The following is a 20,019-nucleotide window of genomic DNA, read 5'->3' on the forward strand; positions in this document are numbered from 1 at the left end:
GCATTGAAGACTGTTACGATCAGTAATTGGTGGACCCAGACACAGACAAAGAGTGTATGCAGACCTAAATGAAGGATGTATTGTGGTGACAAAGGGTGATGAAGATGGTGAAAGGCTGTGGAGGACAAGAGTACGGCAAGCTGATAAACGGTGAGAGCGAGATTGGTGAGAGAGCTCAGGGTCATGGTCAGGGGAGGGGCTAGAAGGGGGGCACGGGGTGGCACAGGCCCCTCCTGAAATACAATTTCCCCCCCCGATGCCACCCCCCAATCCACTGGGCTAGAGTTCAGTCAATCTGACAATTGTGACTTCCATTGGATCAGGCGAGGCAGGCAGGCAGGCAGGGGAAGTGGAGGGTACTGATCCTGAAGACAAAAGAAAAAACAGCTTGTTCAGGTAAAGCCAACAGCATGAAAAAATAACTCTGATTACACAAACGAAAGCGGCCAAGAATGACAAACTACCACTGTAGTTGCAGTAATGATCTGGCCACGAGGGATGGAGAACCGGAGTAGATATACAGTACTGAGGAACTGATGAGTTGATGGAAGGCAGCTGTGCAGACTGGACAGGTGAGGCAAATGAGCCGTAATCAGGAGTCGGGGGGAGCGCCAGGAAGGGAGCCACGCCCACACCACATACAGCAGAGACAGACGAGGGGGGGAAACAGAAGACAGAGAAGAAGAGGGAAACACAAGGGAAACAGCTGGAGGCCCGGCCAGGCCTTGACTGAATTAATGACCATTGTTAGAGCAAAGAATGCACTAAGGCCTTCAAACATTACAATGCATACATTTTCTCAACAATCTCATAATTGATCAGATAGAGAATGCTGCCTACTTTTTGAAGCCAGACAGTTCACAGGCAGAGAATAAAAATACATTGATTTGGGACTTAATAAGTCCCATGGGACAGTGGTAATGTATTTTTGGTCATATGCTGTATCTCAAGCATCTTGCTGAAAATTGGGACAAGGGTAAAAGATAAAATTTTATTTTTAACCTCTTTTGCGCTGCACTGCATGGGGCAAAAATATATGTTAACCGACATGATAAGAATCTCCCCAACAATGTAAAATAGTCTCATTCACAGTGTTTCATTGCTTATGAGTGATTATGTTTTCTTGGAGCATAGGACATGATAGGGCTACTTATGTAACAAACGTATTGCAGTGATCTTAATCCGGAGAACAGGACATGGATTTAATTTCTCTCCATGTCCTGCTGCATACATACATCTGTCTTTACATACATCTGATGGCATAATTCACACTTGTGCTGTGTTGAAAGTGTTTTTATACTTGGTCCAAACTAAAATGTAATCTCCCCTTGCGGGATTACTAAAGTATGTTAGAAGCAGGGTCCAAGATTAACTTTTTTGTCCACTTGGCTAGTAAATGGTGCTAATTTTAGATCCTGGTTATTTGTAGTTAACTTCTTCTACAGTAGTAAGATTGTTGTCGGGACTTTAACGTAAAAATGTCTTGAGTGCTTATTCGGACATGAGATGTTGGCGAGACATCGGATTGATGTAAGGGGGTGCATGGCTGAATAAAAACTAATGAAAACCATAGGATTATATGGAAAACAACAAAACAAAACATGACAGACAAGAGCCAGAATGTTGATATCTCCAGTAAAGGACTGGACACATGCCCTCTCCTTCTATCAGCTCCTATGAGCCAGGCTCTGGCAGTGCACTGAATGTAGTTAACACTGTGAAGCAGCCTTATTTGAATGAATTGACCGTATGACTGTGAAGAAAAATGTTGCTTTATGCTCAATTTTTCCTCCCATATATGTATTTATTATTTTTTTTTATCTTTACAAGATAAAACACTAAAGCGTATTGGTCCAGCTGCAGCAGCTCTATTGTTCCTGTTGGTTGACAGATTTGTTTTTCTGTCACCCAGTGAACAGATGGAGCTTCCTTTCCTTGCCAAGATATTAAAACAGATTTTGGAAAGACATAGATTCCATTTGGTGTTTTATTTAAGGCTCTGTATATTTGCCCGACCTGTTATCTCATCATCTCATCTGAAAGACTAATATATTAAGATCATAGTGAAGCAGGGGCAAGAGTTCAACACTTCATCAAGGTGACTTATAGATGTATTTAGAAGAATAGTTTCCCTTTATAAATAGTCTTTGTTGAGATTTGTCTATGCCTTTCAGTGTTTTTGCCAAAGATCTGTGGGTGTTTTGGGGCATCTTTGTCTGCGCCTCTGCTACAAAATGTTGTGAGGTCCTTACACACACCACTCCTCCATGATTTCCAAAGGCCTCCATTGTATCTCGTACAATGGCCTTCTTTGGTGTGCTGCTTGGTCGCAAGCCTAAACGGCAGGAAAGCCCCCTCTGCAAAGAGTATGAGACATTATTAAGTGTGTGTCAGCTACAATAGACGAGCGCAGAGAAAAGCACTTCATTATTGGATTGTAATTGAGTATTAGACCCCCCCCCCCCGGGCTTTATTTTACATATGAGATTCCATAAAGCTTAGGGGATTGACAGAAGGTTGACCAAGTATAAGTTTCCATGCAGCTTTGAAAAGGATCCTGTTCAGCCAACTCTTTCTCTTCAGTGACTGCTGAAGAAATAGCCCAAAGGGTCTTAATTAAAGTCACGTTGAAGTTCTTTCTACATTCTGTCGAGCACAACACTTGAGCTGTCAGAAGCCCCATTTCCGTTTACACATACTTTAATGCATGCAATAATGTGCTTGCAATATGTTATTAAGGAGAGCTCAAAATGTAAACCTTAAGGCAGGGGTGTCAAACTCAACTTCACTAAGGGCCACACTGGAAAATAAGAATCACATCAAGGGCCAGACATGTTTAGTTTACTGATATGCTTTTATTTAATCGAAAAAGGTAAATATCTTTGACTGTATTATTGCATGTGTCATATAGTCTTCTCACTTACAGTTTGGTCGACATAAAGTCCTAAAGAAGTCAGGAAAAAGTTCCTCAGCCATCATAGAAAAAAAGCGCCCAAAAACATTGGGAAAAGTGGCAAAAACGTCAGAAAAAGTGACAAAAACTTAGGCAAAAGTGACAACAACGTCGGAAAAAGTTAGAAATCGTCAAAAAAAATGACGTCAGAAAAAGCGACAAAAACTAGGTGGGCCAAAATGTATTGTGAACCTAAATTGATATGCGGGCCGGATCATAATCTGGGAGGGGCCGGATTTGGCCCGCGGGCCTTGAGTTTGACACATGTGCCTTAAGGGATCCTGCAAATTTCTATTCGATCCATGTGAAAAATTCATCACACTGCAGTGCTTTACACTTTTTTTGAAAGCTTGTGATTGATGCCACGTCAATCATCAAATCATCACGTCATTTCTCGTCTGGTGTTTCAATCCCTTAGAATGATTCTGGCAGAGGTGGGACAAAGCCAGTGTTTTGTGAGTTACGAATTCTCAATTCGGAACTATGAAGTCCCAAGTCAGCACCATGAAGCACCAATTCAAGTCCCAAGTCCTAAATATTGTGTTTTGAGTCCTAAACAAGTCACTATGCCCCCCTCACCAGATACAATGTTACAGAAAATACAGTGTAAGAATGAGTACATTTACAGAAATAATGATTGCTTTTTGAAATTTGTATTTATTACTTTCATGTACATATAAGGATAATTAAATGCAAAATGATCAGGTGTATTTTGGTGTGTTATACTTTGGACTAAGGGTGGGATTCAATAAATTAATTTAGGTATGAATCCCTCATTGAATCCACAAAGGTTGTGATGCTTCTTTTACTTCACAAATGATCTTTGGGCAGTACAAAGAGCATTAACAAGACAACAGCTAAAAGTAAATTACGCTATCAAAATGAATTAGCCACAGCTGAAATGATCTGCTGTTGGAGAAGTTTGTAATTTTAATTAAGGAAAGATACAAAGTAGTAGTCTGATTAACGGAATGCTTAATTGAATGAATGTGATAATGTGCTGGACTGCATTGCCAAACAGCCCCTTTCCTCCTGCTTGTGCAACTGTGTTCAGATTGATTCAAAGTATCTGTAGTCAGGAGCGATTCGCGATATAATCCATTTTTTACAACAAAATTTCTCATTTTTGGGCTTGGTGAGAATATCAAGTCATTCTACGTCAAAAGGCAGGAAGTCACAAGTCATTTGTGATAAGTCAGAGTTGAGCTGGAAGTCTTTTAGGATTTTGTCAAGTCTGAAGTCATGGGTCATGCGACTCAACTCCACAACTCAAGACTCTAGCATATTCTTGGCTGGATGTGTAGGCTTTTCTTTATGAGACTAATACGCAGAGGTCTTGATGAATTGTTGCAGTGCTGGGTGTGTATCTGTACAACACATTCTCACTTCCAGCATGTCAAAAAGTGACACTTGGTCAGGACGCTTGGTAAGGCGTTTGTTACTGACGTACATTTAACCGACATGTGGCATGAGACGGTTAGGTTTAGGAAAAGATCGTGGGTGGGGGTACAAAATGTACGGCTCAGTGACACGTGGGACAAGAGCAGGACACAAACCCCGGTCACCTGGGTAAACGTCCTGTTTTGTTTGACCAATCCACCACCCCAACCTAACTCCGTACATGGATTTCCGGTCTTTCATACTACTCTCTACCAGTGTTGGGCAAGTTACTTCCAAAATGTAATACATTATAGATTACTAGTTACTGTCATTTGAGAGTAATTAGTTATATTACAATATTACTGTCTCTGAATTGTAATGCGTTACACTACTTTTGCATTACTTTTGAATTACTTTCACCAAAATAACAGGGGAAATTTGATTTGGCAGCTAGCTTGTGAATTTCACCACCGGATCAATAAAGTCTCCTCTTTATCCACTTTAATACATCATAGATTATTCATATTTTGTATGATCAATATAAATATGCAAAGTAACTAAAGCTATAAAAAATAGATAAGTAAAACGTATAACAGGCAAGTAGGAGAAAATTAAAATACTCAATTAAAAGTACGACATTGTTGTAAAATGTTTGTTTATAGCACTTGAATAAGAAATTCATGTTGTTTAGTTTAAAACACTCTAAAGGAAATGTTCAATTATAGTGTGATTAAAACTCACTATTTACATTATTTACAGTACTTGATTTACAGCTGATTTGTGAAAAGGTAGCCTACACAACCTTATTTAACAGTAATTTAGTTTTACTGCGAAACGTCACAGGAAGTGCTTTTATTTTGAAGTAGGTTACACGGACGTTGTCTGTTGTGTAGCCTACTCTTGCTAGCTTACTGAGATGCAACATGTCCGTCAGGCTCCAGTTGTTCACTTTCTTGTTTGTAAAACTGCAACATATTGAACAGTAAATGGTCACAGTAAAAGACAAGCGTTTTTGGTCGTCATTCGAAGCCATTCCACTACAGGCAGAGTTACTCTCCACGGCTGATAAAAATGCAATGATATTTACGTGTAGCAAGCCTCAACATTAATTCCCGACATGTTTATATCTGTCAGCCGCTGACGTACCGTCACCTGTTGGGACATACATGCTGTCCGTACCGTCTCTCGTTCTGGCTCTGACCACGGGAACAGAAACAGGACAGCTCACTTCAACGCAGCGTAATAACTCCTGAAAATAATATCCATCTCGCAAATGTATCTGTCTCTGCAGTCATCTCAACCATCGAATACAGCAACAGGAAAATAATACGGCTTTTTTTTTTCTGTGAAGAAATATGCGGTGTTGGTGAATTCTTTAAAAAAAACAATGCACCACTAAATGTTGCGTTAAAATCCGTTGTAACTCGCGTTACTGAGATTGTAACGAGTATAATATTACCGAAATTTAATTAGTAATGCGTTATATTACTGCGTTACAGCAAAAAGGAATACATTACTGTAATTGCGTTACTTTTGTAACGCGTTACTCCCAACACTGCTCTCTACCGTTGTCTCTCTTAATACTACGTCATCTTAAAGCACCGCAGTTGAGCTGCTGCTCTGCCCGGTGCGTTCCATACAGACGCTAAAGGGTGATTTTTGCGTCGGTATCTGGCGCTGAGAGCCACTAACCAAACGTCAGTATCTTACGAGTTGTGAATGAGAACGGTTTGATCTGTAAATGTGAGTCGATTATGTAACCATTCCTTCCGGGAACTTGCAAAAATTGCGGGAACTTGCAAAAACTGCAGTTTCATCATGGCTTCATCGCGGGGTTTGCAGCTTTTCAATGATGTTCACGTCACCTAATTACGTCACTTCATAACGTTACCATGACAACAGGGGAAAATGGCTGCTCTTGTGTAAAGTAAACGCAACATTTTTCAACTTTCTGCTAAGATATATGTGACTTTTTTGCAACGAAAAATACGGAAATATTTTGGCGGAAAGTGCGGCGTATTTGAAAAATAATCAGCCATGACTGGCTGATTATGCACTGAATTATGCGATTGCATAATCGTGTTTTCTGGAGGGACTGTGTAACAGAAGGTCTAGCAGAGGCCTGTGAGGGAGTCAAGGAGAGCCTCTTTAACCCAATTACTTCTTAAACATGAATTATGTGGCTCAATAGTGGAGTTTCTGGCTTCACAGTGGCATGAAACATGGGGACAAAGGCTTTACATCCCAGCCACTATGAGCACACGATCGTACATGATGAGTATGTGATGGTGAGGAACAAGAGGCCCTGCTGATGTGAGCAGGATCAAGTTGAGTCCTGGTTTAGCAACAGGATAGCCTTTGTGTTTGCCATGAGGCACAGGGACTGAAGGAGCATAGGTCATGTGAGTTGTCAGTATTCATCACCATGGCTAGGGTGGACATCATTGTTCCATTACAACTACATGTCAACATTTCGTGACAGAGTTCATGATTGGACACACCATTAGTGCTGTGCTCATCAAACCTACAGCCTCGCCTTGCACTCATTAATGAACCTCATTATGTGTGTGCAAAAAAGAACAGTGCACTAAGATCTTCTTAATTGAGGACCACATGCATGGACCTACCACACCCACTATTTAGCTCTTGGTATATTTCAATGTCTCCATCCAGAATTGCATTACTTGCAACTAAAGTTCAAGATTTTAAAATTCCCAGCCAACAAATGAGGCAGCCATGTCCAAATGCAGCTCCTTTGAGTGTATTTTGGGATTGAGATCAAGCAGAGCATGGTGACCTTTACCCCAGAAAAACCAGCTCATAAGAGCTTTGTAATCCAGAAATCAGAAGATCTGAGTCATCATCCCTTCAACACGAGCTGGGCAAGGCGAGTCACTGCGGATTGACTTATACTGTAAGACTTGCAACAGACTTTTATGGAATTTTCTTCTCATAGCACGGACACACAAACAGCTGGTTTCAAGTGTTGCATTTTATGACATTATTATTTATATACTGTATGAAGACCTTGCAATTGAAAAAAAATACTTTATTGCAATCAGCATGCCTTTTTATGAATAAACTTAACAAAACACTCCTGATAATTAAAGAACAAGCTAATGTGGTTGTGAATCGTTAATGGTGTAGAAGACCAAAACAACACTACGAAGTGCTGTAAGAGTTACCTCATTGGTTTTAAAGCAACTTCACCACTTCATTATGTGCTCACACGGTACGGTCAGTCATTATCACAAATAAAAAACTTTCATGGTTTATGGTGTTCATTACTGAAGATGGCACAGCTAATGGTACAGTGCACCTTTCGTATAAGCATGATCACGTTTGTTATTTTCCATTCAGGTAATAATGTTCAAATACTCAATTACGACAAATGTAGTGGTTAGGCAATTGCTATTAATGATGAAAGCTGCATATTTGAATACAACAACATAGAAATTCAACAAGATGCATGGAAATTAGAAAAAAAAGTGGTATTATATTGTCAAATGAATTCATGTAAATATTTAAAAAAAAATCTTAAGCTTAGACAATTGTGTACATTGTTTTGTTTTTGGGGTTCATAATATATTCAACACATCCCTCAAAACAACATCAATGGTAAAGAGACAGGAAGCATGAGGCCGGAATAATAATCAATGATCAAAGTGCTTGGTGATAGGATGGAGTAGATGGGCAAATGAAAAAAAAATAGTTGATAGTTTAGTTATACAAACATTTCCCAGAAGGAGAACTACTCTGGAGGCAGAAATAATCTCATTGATTGAGTTAAATGATGGGGGTTGGAGCCAAGTAAAACTCGCTGTGTAAAAATATTTGAAGCCATAAAACACGGGATATCTAACATTAGGAAGCCTGATGATGGTTGCTAAATCTAGCCACGCTACGTTAGCTAACAGGTTAGCTACTTATAGCTAGTTAGGTTATCCTAACTTAAAACTGAAGAGTTCAAACTTAGTGACAGCAAACGTGGCTGAATATTGAAGGTAAATACAAATGTCTTACACTGCATTTCCTTCAATAACTGGGAAGGGAAGTTCCTCCACATGTCCTCATGAAATCGTCAGAGCTAGAAGCTTGCTGAAATAGTGACTATTCACAAGACTGTGTAGCTTTGCTGTTTAACTTGCTTATATTATTGTCACAATAGCTCTTAGCCGCTAACAGACCAATACATTGTACCATCAACTCTTGTCTCATAATTGTCTGTTTCGGGGAGCAGTTTATACTCTGGAAGAGGAGGGTAATAAAAGTTGATGAAACACAGCTTAATACATTAGATAGCTTCCTCCGTTTTGGACTCTCCTGTCCTCAAAAATCAGCGCTGTCAAGGCGGTTTGCCACTGGTTAGTCTGGATTAATGTAAGTACTTCTCCAGGATAATGGCCTGACATCCCGCGCGTGACTCATGCGCCAGATGTCAATCCCCTTCCACTCTCTGTGTGCTGCCGTTCTCAAACTCAGTTTGTATCGGGAAACAACAACAAACTTCAAGCTAGCAAGCTACACGCTGAAAATGGCAAGTTTTGAAGACATTTTGGATCGTGCAATAAGGCAAGCATGCTTAGTTCTTTCAGGGAATGATTGTGAAGATTTACAAAGAAAATGTTTACGACATTTGCTCTCTAACTGGTACGTTTTAAGACCAATCGGCGCGATTGCTATGGACGAAGTACACACAGCGATCCACTGGTAAGAGCTAATTACGTTTAACCATGTGTCCAGCTTATTTAAATAGCTCACGTTACTGTATTGTGTGAACAGTTAACTTCATTTAATGACGTTTCACTGACTTCACTGTGATTTAAAGTTCATCTATGTGGGGGTATGTCAGGGGAGATTAGTTCTCCCAGTATTGTCCTAATTGTTGCTTGGATGCTTTAAGAGTTCCTTCAAAGAGCAGAGCCTTTTCCGCCATATCTAACCCAATTGCACATACTGTATGGTCAATTTCTCGACATTCTTAAGTGTCTCTGACTGAACTCTCTTCTTTTCTCTTTCCACAGGACGATATAGTCTCAATGACTCTTGACTATTTCACTTCTTCAATATGCGTCTTGGTAGCAATTTAAAAAAATAAATATTGTCTCATTAGCTGATGTTCCTGTCTCTTTTAATACAACACTCAGAAGTCCAAATATACGTTTAAAGAGTTATTGGACACTGTAATCATGTCTTCTGTCTATAGTGGTCGTTAAGTGACTCCACTGTAAAACAAATTGGACACAAAATCCACCGTAACAGATGATGTAACACATGCTATGTCAATTTAAAACTAACCATTTATAGCTATATCTGTCTGCTAGTTAGCCAGCCTGCTGACATTTCATAAATGAAATATAAAGAAATCTCTTTGCTTTCCTAAAATCTGCCCGATGAGTCTTAACTCAACCTGTGAGATTATTTTCACTGTTCATTTTCCATTCTATTGACATATTGTACAGTCACATCCCAGTACACATTTGAGATATGTATTTTTGGTACACTGTGAGGTCAGGTGTTTGAATAGTGTGCATTAGTTCTGGAAGGCTGGTGTAGGTTTATCTGTCATCCTGAGTCCAATATGGCTGCTTCTAGACTGTCAAATACTGAGTATCTTTTTATTTAGGTGCCATACTGGCAGGCATACAATGACCTGATCTGTAGCACAAACTAGCTGTGCTCACTGGTCGACAAAGTTTACCCGATATGTGAGCTGATGGCCATTGTCCCAGGCATACAAAACCTTCTCTTTGGGGTTGTAGTCAATCTGGGTGGTGAAGGAGTACTCATTGGTGAATGGCAGGCGTGGGATGGCTTCAGTGTTGGTGTGGGTGTCATAAGCATAGTTCACCTCACCTTCCTTTTGGTTGTACACATTGACGGCGTACAAGACACCACAGATGATGAAGCAGTTTCCGTAGGAGTTTCGCTTGAGGCCTGTTCTCCAGGTTGTTTCCTTTTTCAACGACAGGTCTCCAGGATCCAGTTTACTGATGATGATCATCTCTTGCTGGTTGTAGTCGTAGTCAATGGAAGGGTAGATCACCCACAGGCCACTTTCGTCCACTGCAAAGTCAATGTCCGAGTGGCCCCTCCATTTCCAGGGGGTGGTGTCCTCGTAAACCACGTCATGCAGCAGTGTCCAGGCCGCCACATATCGCATCCTCAGATCATACTTGATGATGTTCTTGGTGAAGGCTCTATTGTAGTAGAAGGCTCCATTATAAACCACATGGCCTGTGCCTATCCAGTTGTAAGGCAGTTTGAAGAGGTTGCTCCATCGGCCTACGATAAACAAGAATATTACATTAGCTTTATTATTATTTATTATAAAGCATGGGTGAATACACTGTTCTCATTCACCAATGAACACATTCTCTATGGACCACTGTTTCACCTCAGATGCAACTGCCTACATTAAGGACAATAACTGCCAATGTGAAAGTGTCTGTGATCACCAGTGGCTGCTCCATTGTGGCTCCAAAAAAAGTCAGAATGTATTCACTTTATTCTGCCCCACCTTCTTTTAATAGTTTCTATCTTCCACCTTTGTAATCCCACTTCTGCTAAAAATGTCACATCAACTTCTGATGCTCGATGGTGTTTTAAGCCCCCCAACGTCTCCTTCAAGGCAGCACTGCGACCGTTGACTTCAAGGCACCTAACCCTAACCCCAACCCTAACCATTGCCTAATCCTAGTGCCTTCCAGGCAGCGCTGCCTGGAAGGAGATGTTGGGGGCTTAAAACACTGATAAACACTTCTGATACCTAGCTAATTAGCTAGTCAGTGTTGTGGAAAAATCAGGAGCAGCTCGACTCTGGATACGTGAAGAAGGTTTCGGGAGACTTTGATGACTTACACAGAAGCATTTAATGAACTCTCTCTTTAGGATTAAGCAGTACAGTTTAACCACAGTGTCTCATGTAGTGCCATCCCAACTCTTGAATGTCTGTGTCTTTCAAAGAGGCATACACTGTATCTCCTGCTGAAGCTGTCAGGTTTGGGTTTTCCAAAAAATAATGATGGCACCATAACATAAACACCGCAAACACAGATGCTCACACAAATCTTGTTGCTTTGCAAGTTCAGTCTATCTCTCTCTGGGAAATAGGCTAAGGTGTGTGTGAGTCCCCCCTTTACCCTGTTTCCGTCGACCTTCAAAAGGAGACACAACATTCCCTTATCATGAAGCAGCCTAGACTCCCTCAATCTCTAGAAACACACATATTCATACTTAAACACAGGACAGGTTTAGGTTTTGTGACATGGTGTTTCTGTAAAGTTCACCACAGTCAGAAGATTTCAATATTAGAGTCAGCATTGTTGGCTTTATTTATTTTATAGTTAGCTCGCTAGCACACAACACCCTTACTCTGAAAAATGTCTTGGCCACGATGCTCCATTAAGGAAGTCAAGTCGGGAGGTTGTTAGATTCAGGTCAACTAGCTAGCTATGTGTTCAATTGCTTCTTGGTTAATGGTAGTTAAATCCATGCTCTGAATACATTTAACAATTGGTAAAGGCTCATTTATGCTTGTGATGACCCTCCCACTCTGTGTGTGGCTCTCGGGTATTTTTCCCTGCAGCTGTTTAGGAGGCAGTCCGAATGGCAAGGTGTAGCAGGAGAATCAGCCACACCTGAATCCAGTCTGCATGATTGCCTTGTGATTCCTTTTTAAGATGGCTGGAGTTGCAGTGCTAGCTCTTTGTCTTCACAGCCAATAGGGTTTGTTTTTGGTTTGGGTTGTCTTTTGGGTTCATGTCAATGCTCAACGTACCCATACGGCTGCGTTCACTTCGTCCTTATTTGTGATCATAGTAAATCATGGTAGGCGGTGTAGTCAGTGTTGCCCTAGTTGATCAGTAGCGAGTAGCATATTCATCCCACCAATGCCATTTTCAGTCATCACCATTTGTAGTTGCTTGGAGTTAACTAAATGCTTTCCAAGACAATACAAAACTATGCTGATTTAAGATTTGTTATTTCTGTAAGTTAACTTTCAACAGCCTGTACAGCTGTGTCAAGCTCATCCATACTTTCTTTTTCATGCATGTAGCTTGGTAGCTAGCTATTTGTGTAGAAATGAAAAATGTTTTTACAATGCCAGACTGTGCACACACACATGCTTCATGTGACAGTGAAACAGTTTGTTTAGTAGTTCCTTCCTGAACAAACACTCTGTGTACTGTAGGTGTAATTTTCTAATCACATCCTATCTGCTATTCTAACCTTCCAACCTCAGGAAGTGCGATTTAGATAATGATAATAAATGGAAAGCCCAGTGAAGGACAAAAACAACGTGCAATAGTACACTCCCACCCCACCGCCACTATCCCCATCTATAAGGCCAGCCCACACTCGTAATCCCTCTCCGCTGTGCCCAGTTCAAAGGAAAGGCCAGAGCACAGGGAACAGCAGGCATCACCAGCACTCCAAAAATCTAGTCATCCGCACACAGCTGTGAGCTCACCACACTGCAGGATGCATCACATGTAAGTGCATTTAGAAAGCCCATTGTCCAAACACATCTAGATCAACAAGCTAAATCCTACAAGGGGAGATAATCTTGACTCTCTTAGAGAGTGTAATCCAATTCCTCAGTTGATTTGGATGTGAAAGAAGTTGATTTTCCCACCCACTGGAGCCATGAAACAACTACGACCTGCATTCCACAGATCTCATCAGTCTCACAGAGCTCATCGGATAATCAACATGAATCAATGTCATCAATGGTATTAGTGAAAACACAGCTATGCATTAAAACAGGGTGATACTAGAGTTAGACCAGTGTGTTGGGACAATAATGGTGTTTTGAGTTAGGTGATGCGAAAGATGTTCAAGGGAAGATATGGGTCAGTCTGTAAACACTGAAATAAAACCTCTTATGAAGCTGCTGACCCACCCAAAATCATAAAAAATCATGTCAAAATGTCTATTATTAATGTCTATTATGATCATTGATTATTATTCCGGCCTCATGATGCTTCCTGTCTCTATATAACGGTCATTTCTTAGCCCTAAATCTTGAGCTAGCTAAACAGAGATAGCTTCATGTTGTGCTACTTCATCCATCATCCATCCATCTTCTGCTTATCCGGAGTCGGGTCGCGGGGGCAGCAGCTCCAGCAGGGGACCCCAAACTTCCCTTTCCCGAGCCACATTAACCAGCTCCGACTGGGGGATCCCGAGGCGTTCCCAGGCCAGGTTGGAGATATAATACCTCCACCTAGTCCTGGGTCTTCTCCGAGGCCTCCTCCCAGCTGGACGTGGCTGGAACACCTCCCTAGGGAGGCGCCCAGGGGGCATCCTTACCAGATGCCCAAACCACCTCAACTGGCTCCTTTCGACGCAAAGGAGTAGCGGCTCTACTCCGAGTTCCTCACGGATGACTGAGCTTCTCACCCCATCTCTAAGGGAGATTAACCCAGGCTTACAGTACGTCTCCAGTTAAGGACAGATATGGTTGTTTGATTGGACAACTGTGCCATTGCTTAGTAATGGCCTCAGTGTGTTGTTCTAAGTGGATTAGATGTGGTTACACAGGAGTGTTTGAGTTTGTACAGTAATATGAGTACAAATGAATCCATACAGGTTTGTGTGCAAGAAAAAGAGCCGGCCAGAGGGGCCACATTTTTATTTTAGTTGTCCAACTAGGTCTCTGTAAAAGTTCAAGGATGTCATGATACAGACTGTGGGCTGATGGATAATTGCTGTTTGAGAGACAAAAGTGTATTGTGTAAATTATATTTAAGGGTGTGGGAGTTAACATTTTGGCTGTTTAGCTACGGCTATTAATAAGGTTATTCTTAACTTTTGACCAAGAAGAAAATGTACCTGTAAGTATATTTCATTTTCAAAAGGCCCAAATAAACACCAAATAGGATGCGGATGCAGACAGTGAACGCACATGCAACCCAGATCCCATTTGCTATTCGGACAAGGAAAGGATAATGTGCGCTTCAGACTGAGAAGGTTTGGTTGTGGGCTGAGGGGTTAAAGCACGTATAGTCTATATCGACGACGTTCCACTTCCAGAATTGTTCAGGTGCCGCAGGAAATTCTGCCGGATGTCCCTCATTTCGCATGCATGTCCCACACCTTCTGCTTTCTTTATGTTGGCATTCTAAACTTTGGTCGATTCATAAGGACTATGGTTAACTGCTCCTCAGATCTCTGCAGGGTAAATCCAGACAGCTAGCTAGACTATCTGTCCAATCTGAGTTTTCTGTTGCACGATTAAAACAACTTTGGAACGTACACGTTCCACCAAAACAAGTTCCTTCCCGAGGCTATTTTGAAGAGGCATCGTCATTGTGTCCAGGGCTTAGCGCCGCCCAAGACGATTGTGATTGGTTTAAAGAAATGCCAATAAACCAGAGCACATTTTTCTCCCATCCCGGAATGCTGTGTGAACTAGCCAGACCTTCCTTTGCAGCGCTGTGGAGTAAGGTCTGGCAATGCGAGACTAGAGCACGTGCTTAGGCTTCAAAGCTATGGTGTAGACCAGAGTTTTCAAAGTCTGATACTGTAAAACCCCTCAAACTGAATCAAGAAAGCCTCCTCCCTTGCTCATTTCATTTCATTGCTCAAACATTTCATTTTGCTACTTAAAGTACTGTACTTGCCTCCAGGAGTTGTGTATCACAACCACTGCTGATCTCATGCAGTATCTTTGCCTCACGATTCTCCGTCTGGGCCTCCCCTCCCTTCAACTTTACTGCACCACCCTTAGGGAGCCTTGCCTCACAATTAAAAAACATCTGCTATAGGCCATATCATAGCTGTTGTCCGCCTCCTCAAAATTGTAACACGTCAGGACTACAACTGCCTAAGAATAGACTGGTCATAGTGTATAATGACCATTGTACTGGAGTGGTCTATTCAGTAATGGGGCATTTGCTGTGTTAAAATAAAGCAAGACACTGTTTGATCATGTACAATACATTTGTCACATTTTGTTGGTACAATAAGCACACCTTGCTTGAAGTTTTCCAGGTTGCGGAACTCCACCAAGTTGTTGCCATAGTAATAGTTAGTGACGTAGATCTTGGAGTCTTTAGCCAGGGGATCCTTCATCCAGGCTCCCTCGTTGCGCCCATAACTGTGCTGCTTCTCTGGCTGGTCAATGGATGCTAGAGTCCCTTCACAGTTAAGGATCTTCCCTGGAAGAAACAAGCAGCACATTCAATGTGTATGCATGGGAGAGAATTAACATGGGCTTAAATCGATTTCACGCAGATACATTTCTTGGCAGAGTGAACCTACACGCTTTTCTGCTGCTAAATTGGCCTCTGTCACTGCAGTCGCAGCCTGCAACACAATACTGAGCTTAATCACAGAGGGGTATTTAGCGGTGTTGTAGTACTCAAGCTCGGTCTTGGTCTCAAGACCACTTTTTGAAGGTCTCTGTCTCATAATGACCACATTTTTATTCGGTCTTGTCTCAGACTCAGACAAAGAAGTAGTTCCTTTTTTATTCCCAACTTGTATACATTTTAAATATTTGTTCTTGTATTTTATCCTATTTATTATTTCATGTATATTGTATCCTATTATTTCATGTATATTCTGTATGTGTGCTGTGTGTCTGATATTTTGCTGCTGTAACACTGTAATTTCCCATTTTTGGGATCAATAAAAATCTATCTATCTATCTATCTAAAGAATACTCAGGATTGTATTACGTGTGTGTGTGTGTGTGTGTGTGCGTGCGTGCGTGCGTGCGTGCGTGCGTGCGTGTGTGTGTCATGTCCGGTCAAGCCCACAACTGCGGGGACATTGCCTGTGCATATTTTTCTGATTTATGTGTTAACATCATTATTGTGACTTAATGTAAAATTTCCTGCAACAAATGCAACCAATAACTTTACCCATTTCTAGTTAGAAATAATTTGAAGTCATTTTTGTAACTGTTGTCACAAGCTGTCAACTGCTGTCACCCCTCCCCTGCCCCCCATTCACACACCCTCCAAGAAAGTAAACGCGGGAGACAGGAGGAGAAGAAGCTGTGGCTGTCTGGGAGGAGATGTCAGTCAAATCTACGGTTAAAAAATTGTGGATACCTAAAGTTAGGTGGATGGTAAAACAAAGAAAAGGCGTGTTGCATAAAACAAAGGAACATTTCCACACATAAAATTACCTCTGCAATGCATTTTGGTTATTTTAAAGGTGCTCTAAGTGATGTCATGCGTTTTTTAGGCATATCACGTTTGTTGTCACATACAGCAAACATCTCCTCACTATCCGCTAGCTGCCTGTCCCCTGAACACACTGTAAAAAAAACGCGGTCTCTGTGGACAGCCCAGGCTCCACAAACGGCAACAAAAACAAACTGCGCCAACCTGCACCCACGAAACATAACAAACAGTGTTCCAGTGTTCCAGCCAATAACCGACAAGAAGGATTTAGGGGTGGGGGACGTGATCAGGAGGGAGGGGCGAGCTAGCCTCAGTTTTGTTTGACAATACTTCGATCGTCAACATCACCCAACATCGCTTAGAGCACCTTTAACAAGGCATTTAACATGGTACACACACACACACACACACACACACACACACACACACACAGCAAAAAAAGAGGTAGTGAGGAGAAATCTTCATTTGTTTTCTGTGAGTGTTTTTATGGGAATGTGGATCTTTCAGATCAATTTGAGGAAGGCCTTTGATTTTGAAGTGTGTCATGCAGTGTGGGCAATGGTTTGGGTCTTGGTCTTGACTTGGCCTCGCCTTGGTCTTGGTCTTGCCTTGATCTCATCCCCAAAAAGTCTCTCTAAAGTGTCTCCATACACTCTCAAGTTAGGTGGTCATGACTATACTAGTATTTAGCGCATACCTGCTCTGTGGAGGGTGGGCCGACTGTTGTTGTTGGAGTTGTCCAGCACCAGCACAATGGTCGGAGCTGGTCTTTCAGATGCTGGTGTACTTAGTGTAGTGATGGTAGTGGGTGTAGTAGTGGTGGTAGTTGTGGTGGTGGTAGTAGTAGTTGTAGTGGTGGTGGGAACAGCAGTGGTGGCAATGGGTTTGGCCACAGTGGCCTCCATGGTTTCCAGAACCATTTCAGCTCCTCCATCCTCTGACTGGTTTTCCGTGATGTGATGGACTGTGTACGTTTTGGCAGAATGGTCTGGGGGGGGGGAGAGAGACATACAGAGTTAGGCCAGACTATTGAGAAGAATAAGCAGTGATGGAAGAAGTATTCAGATCCTTAACGTCAAGTAAAATTACTAATACCAGTACTCAGTGGCGCCGGAAGCCATAATCCTGTACGCACTGAGCGTACATTCTTTTCTGTGAGACGTGCAACGCATCTAATAACAATGTGTAAATGGACAGAGGAACAGCAGCCGACAGCAGCTCTGTTCTGCTTTCTGCTCTGTTAACAGTATTGATTTTCTCCAACAACCCATCTACTATTAATCAGAATGTTCATTTTTATGACTCGATCCATAGATAAACTGGTTGCTGGATGCTGAGTATCGCTGAACCCACGGACGGAGCTATAGCATGTTGTTGTTGTTTGAATCATGTGTGTTAACATGGACATGAATATTGCGGTTAAAGGTGCAGTAGGTAAGCCTTATAAAACTAACTTTCTGTCATATTTGCTGAAACTGACCCGTTGTTCGAGTAGAACTACATGAAGCAGGTAATTAAAAAAAAATCTGGCTCCTCTGGCACCACCTACAGCCTGTAGTGCGATTTGCAAAAATCCACAGCTCCCTGTTCAGATGCACCAGTCAGGGCCAGGGGGGGGGGGGGGTGTCTAACTGCATGACAATCACTGCTCACGCACACGTATTCATTCTCCCTTGTGGGGGGAGGGGCTTAAGAGACTGAGGGTCTGAGAAGTTGTCGATGTTTTTTTGGCTAAGTCCTGGATCTTCACAATCCTACCTACGGCACCTTTAAGAGGCTTATCAAGTTTTCTGATAATTTCCAGGATATGATGTTTACATGGCACACAGAAAAATCATGTTATTCATATCTCCATACAGGCTCACCGTCAGCTGTCTGCTCTGAGCGCATCCACCTCTCTCTCTCTCTCTCTCTCTCTCTCTCTCTCTTTCAAAACACTTCAGTGAAATATTATTATGATCTGTTCATTATGATGTGATAAAAGCACGCTCTCATACACATTAAATATTTTAAGAACAGCTCATTTCTGGTACTATGAAATAGAATCTTGCCGGCGCCACTGCCGTTACTATATATTTTTTTACATTAAGCACTCAACCTATTTGGCCTCCTTTTTCTATGCTAAACAGCTATTTTGTATATATTTGTTTATGTTTCGGTATTTATTGTTTATTCTTATTAATGTTTATGTATGCACCAAATACCAAGGCAATTCCACGTACGTGTAACTTACTGTGGCAAAACTGTGGCTTTTCTGATTCTAATTCTGATACTGTAAAAAATACTCTATTACAAGTAAAAGTCCTGCATTGAAAATGTTACTTAAGTAAAAGTATGTAAGTATCATCAGGAAAATGTACTTAAAATATTAAACGTAAAAGTATTCAATGCAGAAAAATCCTCCCATTTTAGAAACTGGAAACGATTAAAACAGTTCTGCAAATCAACTAAGTGGTTAATCATCTAATCATTTCAGCTGGACTTGTAGGTTGTTGTATTGTTGGGTTTAGTTTATAATAAAACATCATATTTCATAAACTACATTTGTTTTGTGTGCAAAAATCTTAATCTGTAAAGTAACTAGTAACTAAAGCTGTCATATGAATGTAGTGGAGTAAAATGTACAATATTTCTCTCAGAAAAGTAGAAAAGTGGCATGAAAAGAAAAGACACAAATAAAGTAAAAGTACCTCAACATTTTTACTTAAGTGCAGTACTGGAGTAAATGTACTTAGTTACTTTCCACTACTGATAATACGATTCTATAAAGCTAGTTTTCATTCAAAATGCATATGCTACTTCTTGTTAGGACGATGTTACACTTTAGGGCATGTTGATCCAGTGGTGTGGGGGGATAATGTTTCAAAATTGTCTTAAAATTATTTCTTTTAAACATTTCATTCACCATATATGGCTCCTTGACAGCAGGAGACATTATAGTGTGCTGTGTGCAGAACAAAGAGAACACTAACTTCCTTCCTCTTCTCTGATCTTCTTTCTCCTCTTTCCTTCCTAACCCAGGCTGCTCTGCTGTCTATTAGCTGTAACAACTTTCTTAATGGAGAAACAATGTTCATTAAAATCATTTTTCACAATAAAAAGGCTGAGACCTACAGATTTGTAAACTAAATGCATCTACAATCCCATTGAAAAGTGGCAACAAAACAACACCAACATTTATAACAACTTGACTATCTCTCTCTTGACAATTTCTGAAGCTGACAATCCAACAATTACCTACTTAAAGGTGGAATAACCGTAGGAATCTGTGACCGTTCCAAGCAGCAATTTCCGGGCCTGAAAAGTCAAGCCAATGCGGAAGTCCCTTAAACCTGCATTCTATCTAATTTCCAGGAGTGGGCGACTCCACTGGTTGCAAATAGAAGTCTGTTTCTATATATGAGAAAATGACCCTACTTCTCACTTTATTTATTACCTCAATAAATGTTTTCCTAATGAGTTCATGGCCTTAATTGTTAGGTTTAAGTCTTCTTCAACACAGCATGATGTTGATTTTGTTTTGTTTTTTATCAAATTATAGTCCAA

The 20,019-nt window shown here is 41.1% G+C and overlaps 1 protein-coding gene across 1 annotated transcript in view; it reads right to left on the reverse strand.

The window, feature by feature from the left end:
• Nucleotides 1-7,364: 7,364 nt before the first annotated feature.
• olfml2a (olfactomedin-like 2A) overlaps nt 7,365-20,019 on the reverse strand; it is a 34,730-nt gene continuing 22,075 nt past the window's right edge. The window contains exons 6-8 of the mRNA XM_031300848.2: nt 17,171-17,461; nt 15,313-15,498; nt 7,365-10,618 (exon numbers count right to left, since the gene is read on the reverse strand). Of these exons, the coding sequence (XP_031156708.1) occupies nt 10,014-10,618; nt 15,313-15,498; nt 17,171-17,461 (1,082 nt within the window). The 3' untranslated portion in view covers nt 7,365-10,013. The remainder of the gene's footprint in view (nt 10,619-15,312; nt 15,499-17,170; nt 17,462-20,019) is intronic.

The sequence above is a fragment of the Sander lucioperca genome, chromosome 2 (assembly GCF_008315115.2).
Source record: "Sander lucioperca isolate FBNREF2018 chromosome 2, SLUC_FBN_1.2, whole genome shotgun sequence".
Taxonomy (NCBI): Eukaryota; Metazoa; Chordata; class Actinopteri; order Perciformes; family Percidae; genus Sander; species Sander lucioperca.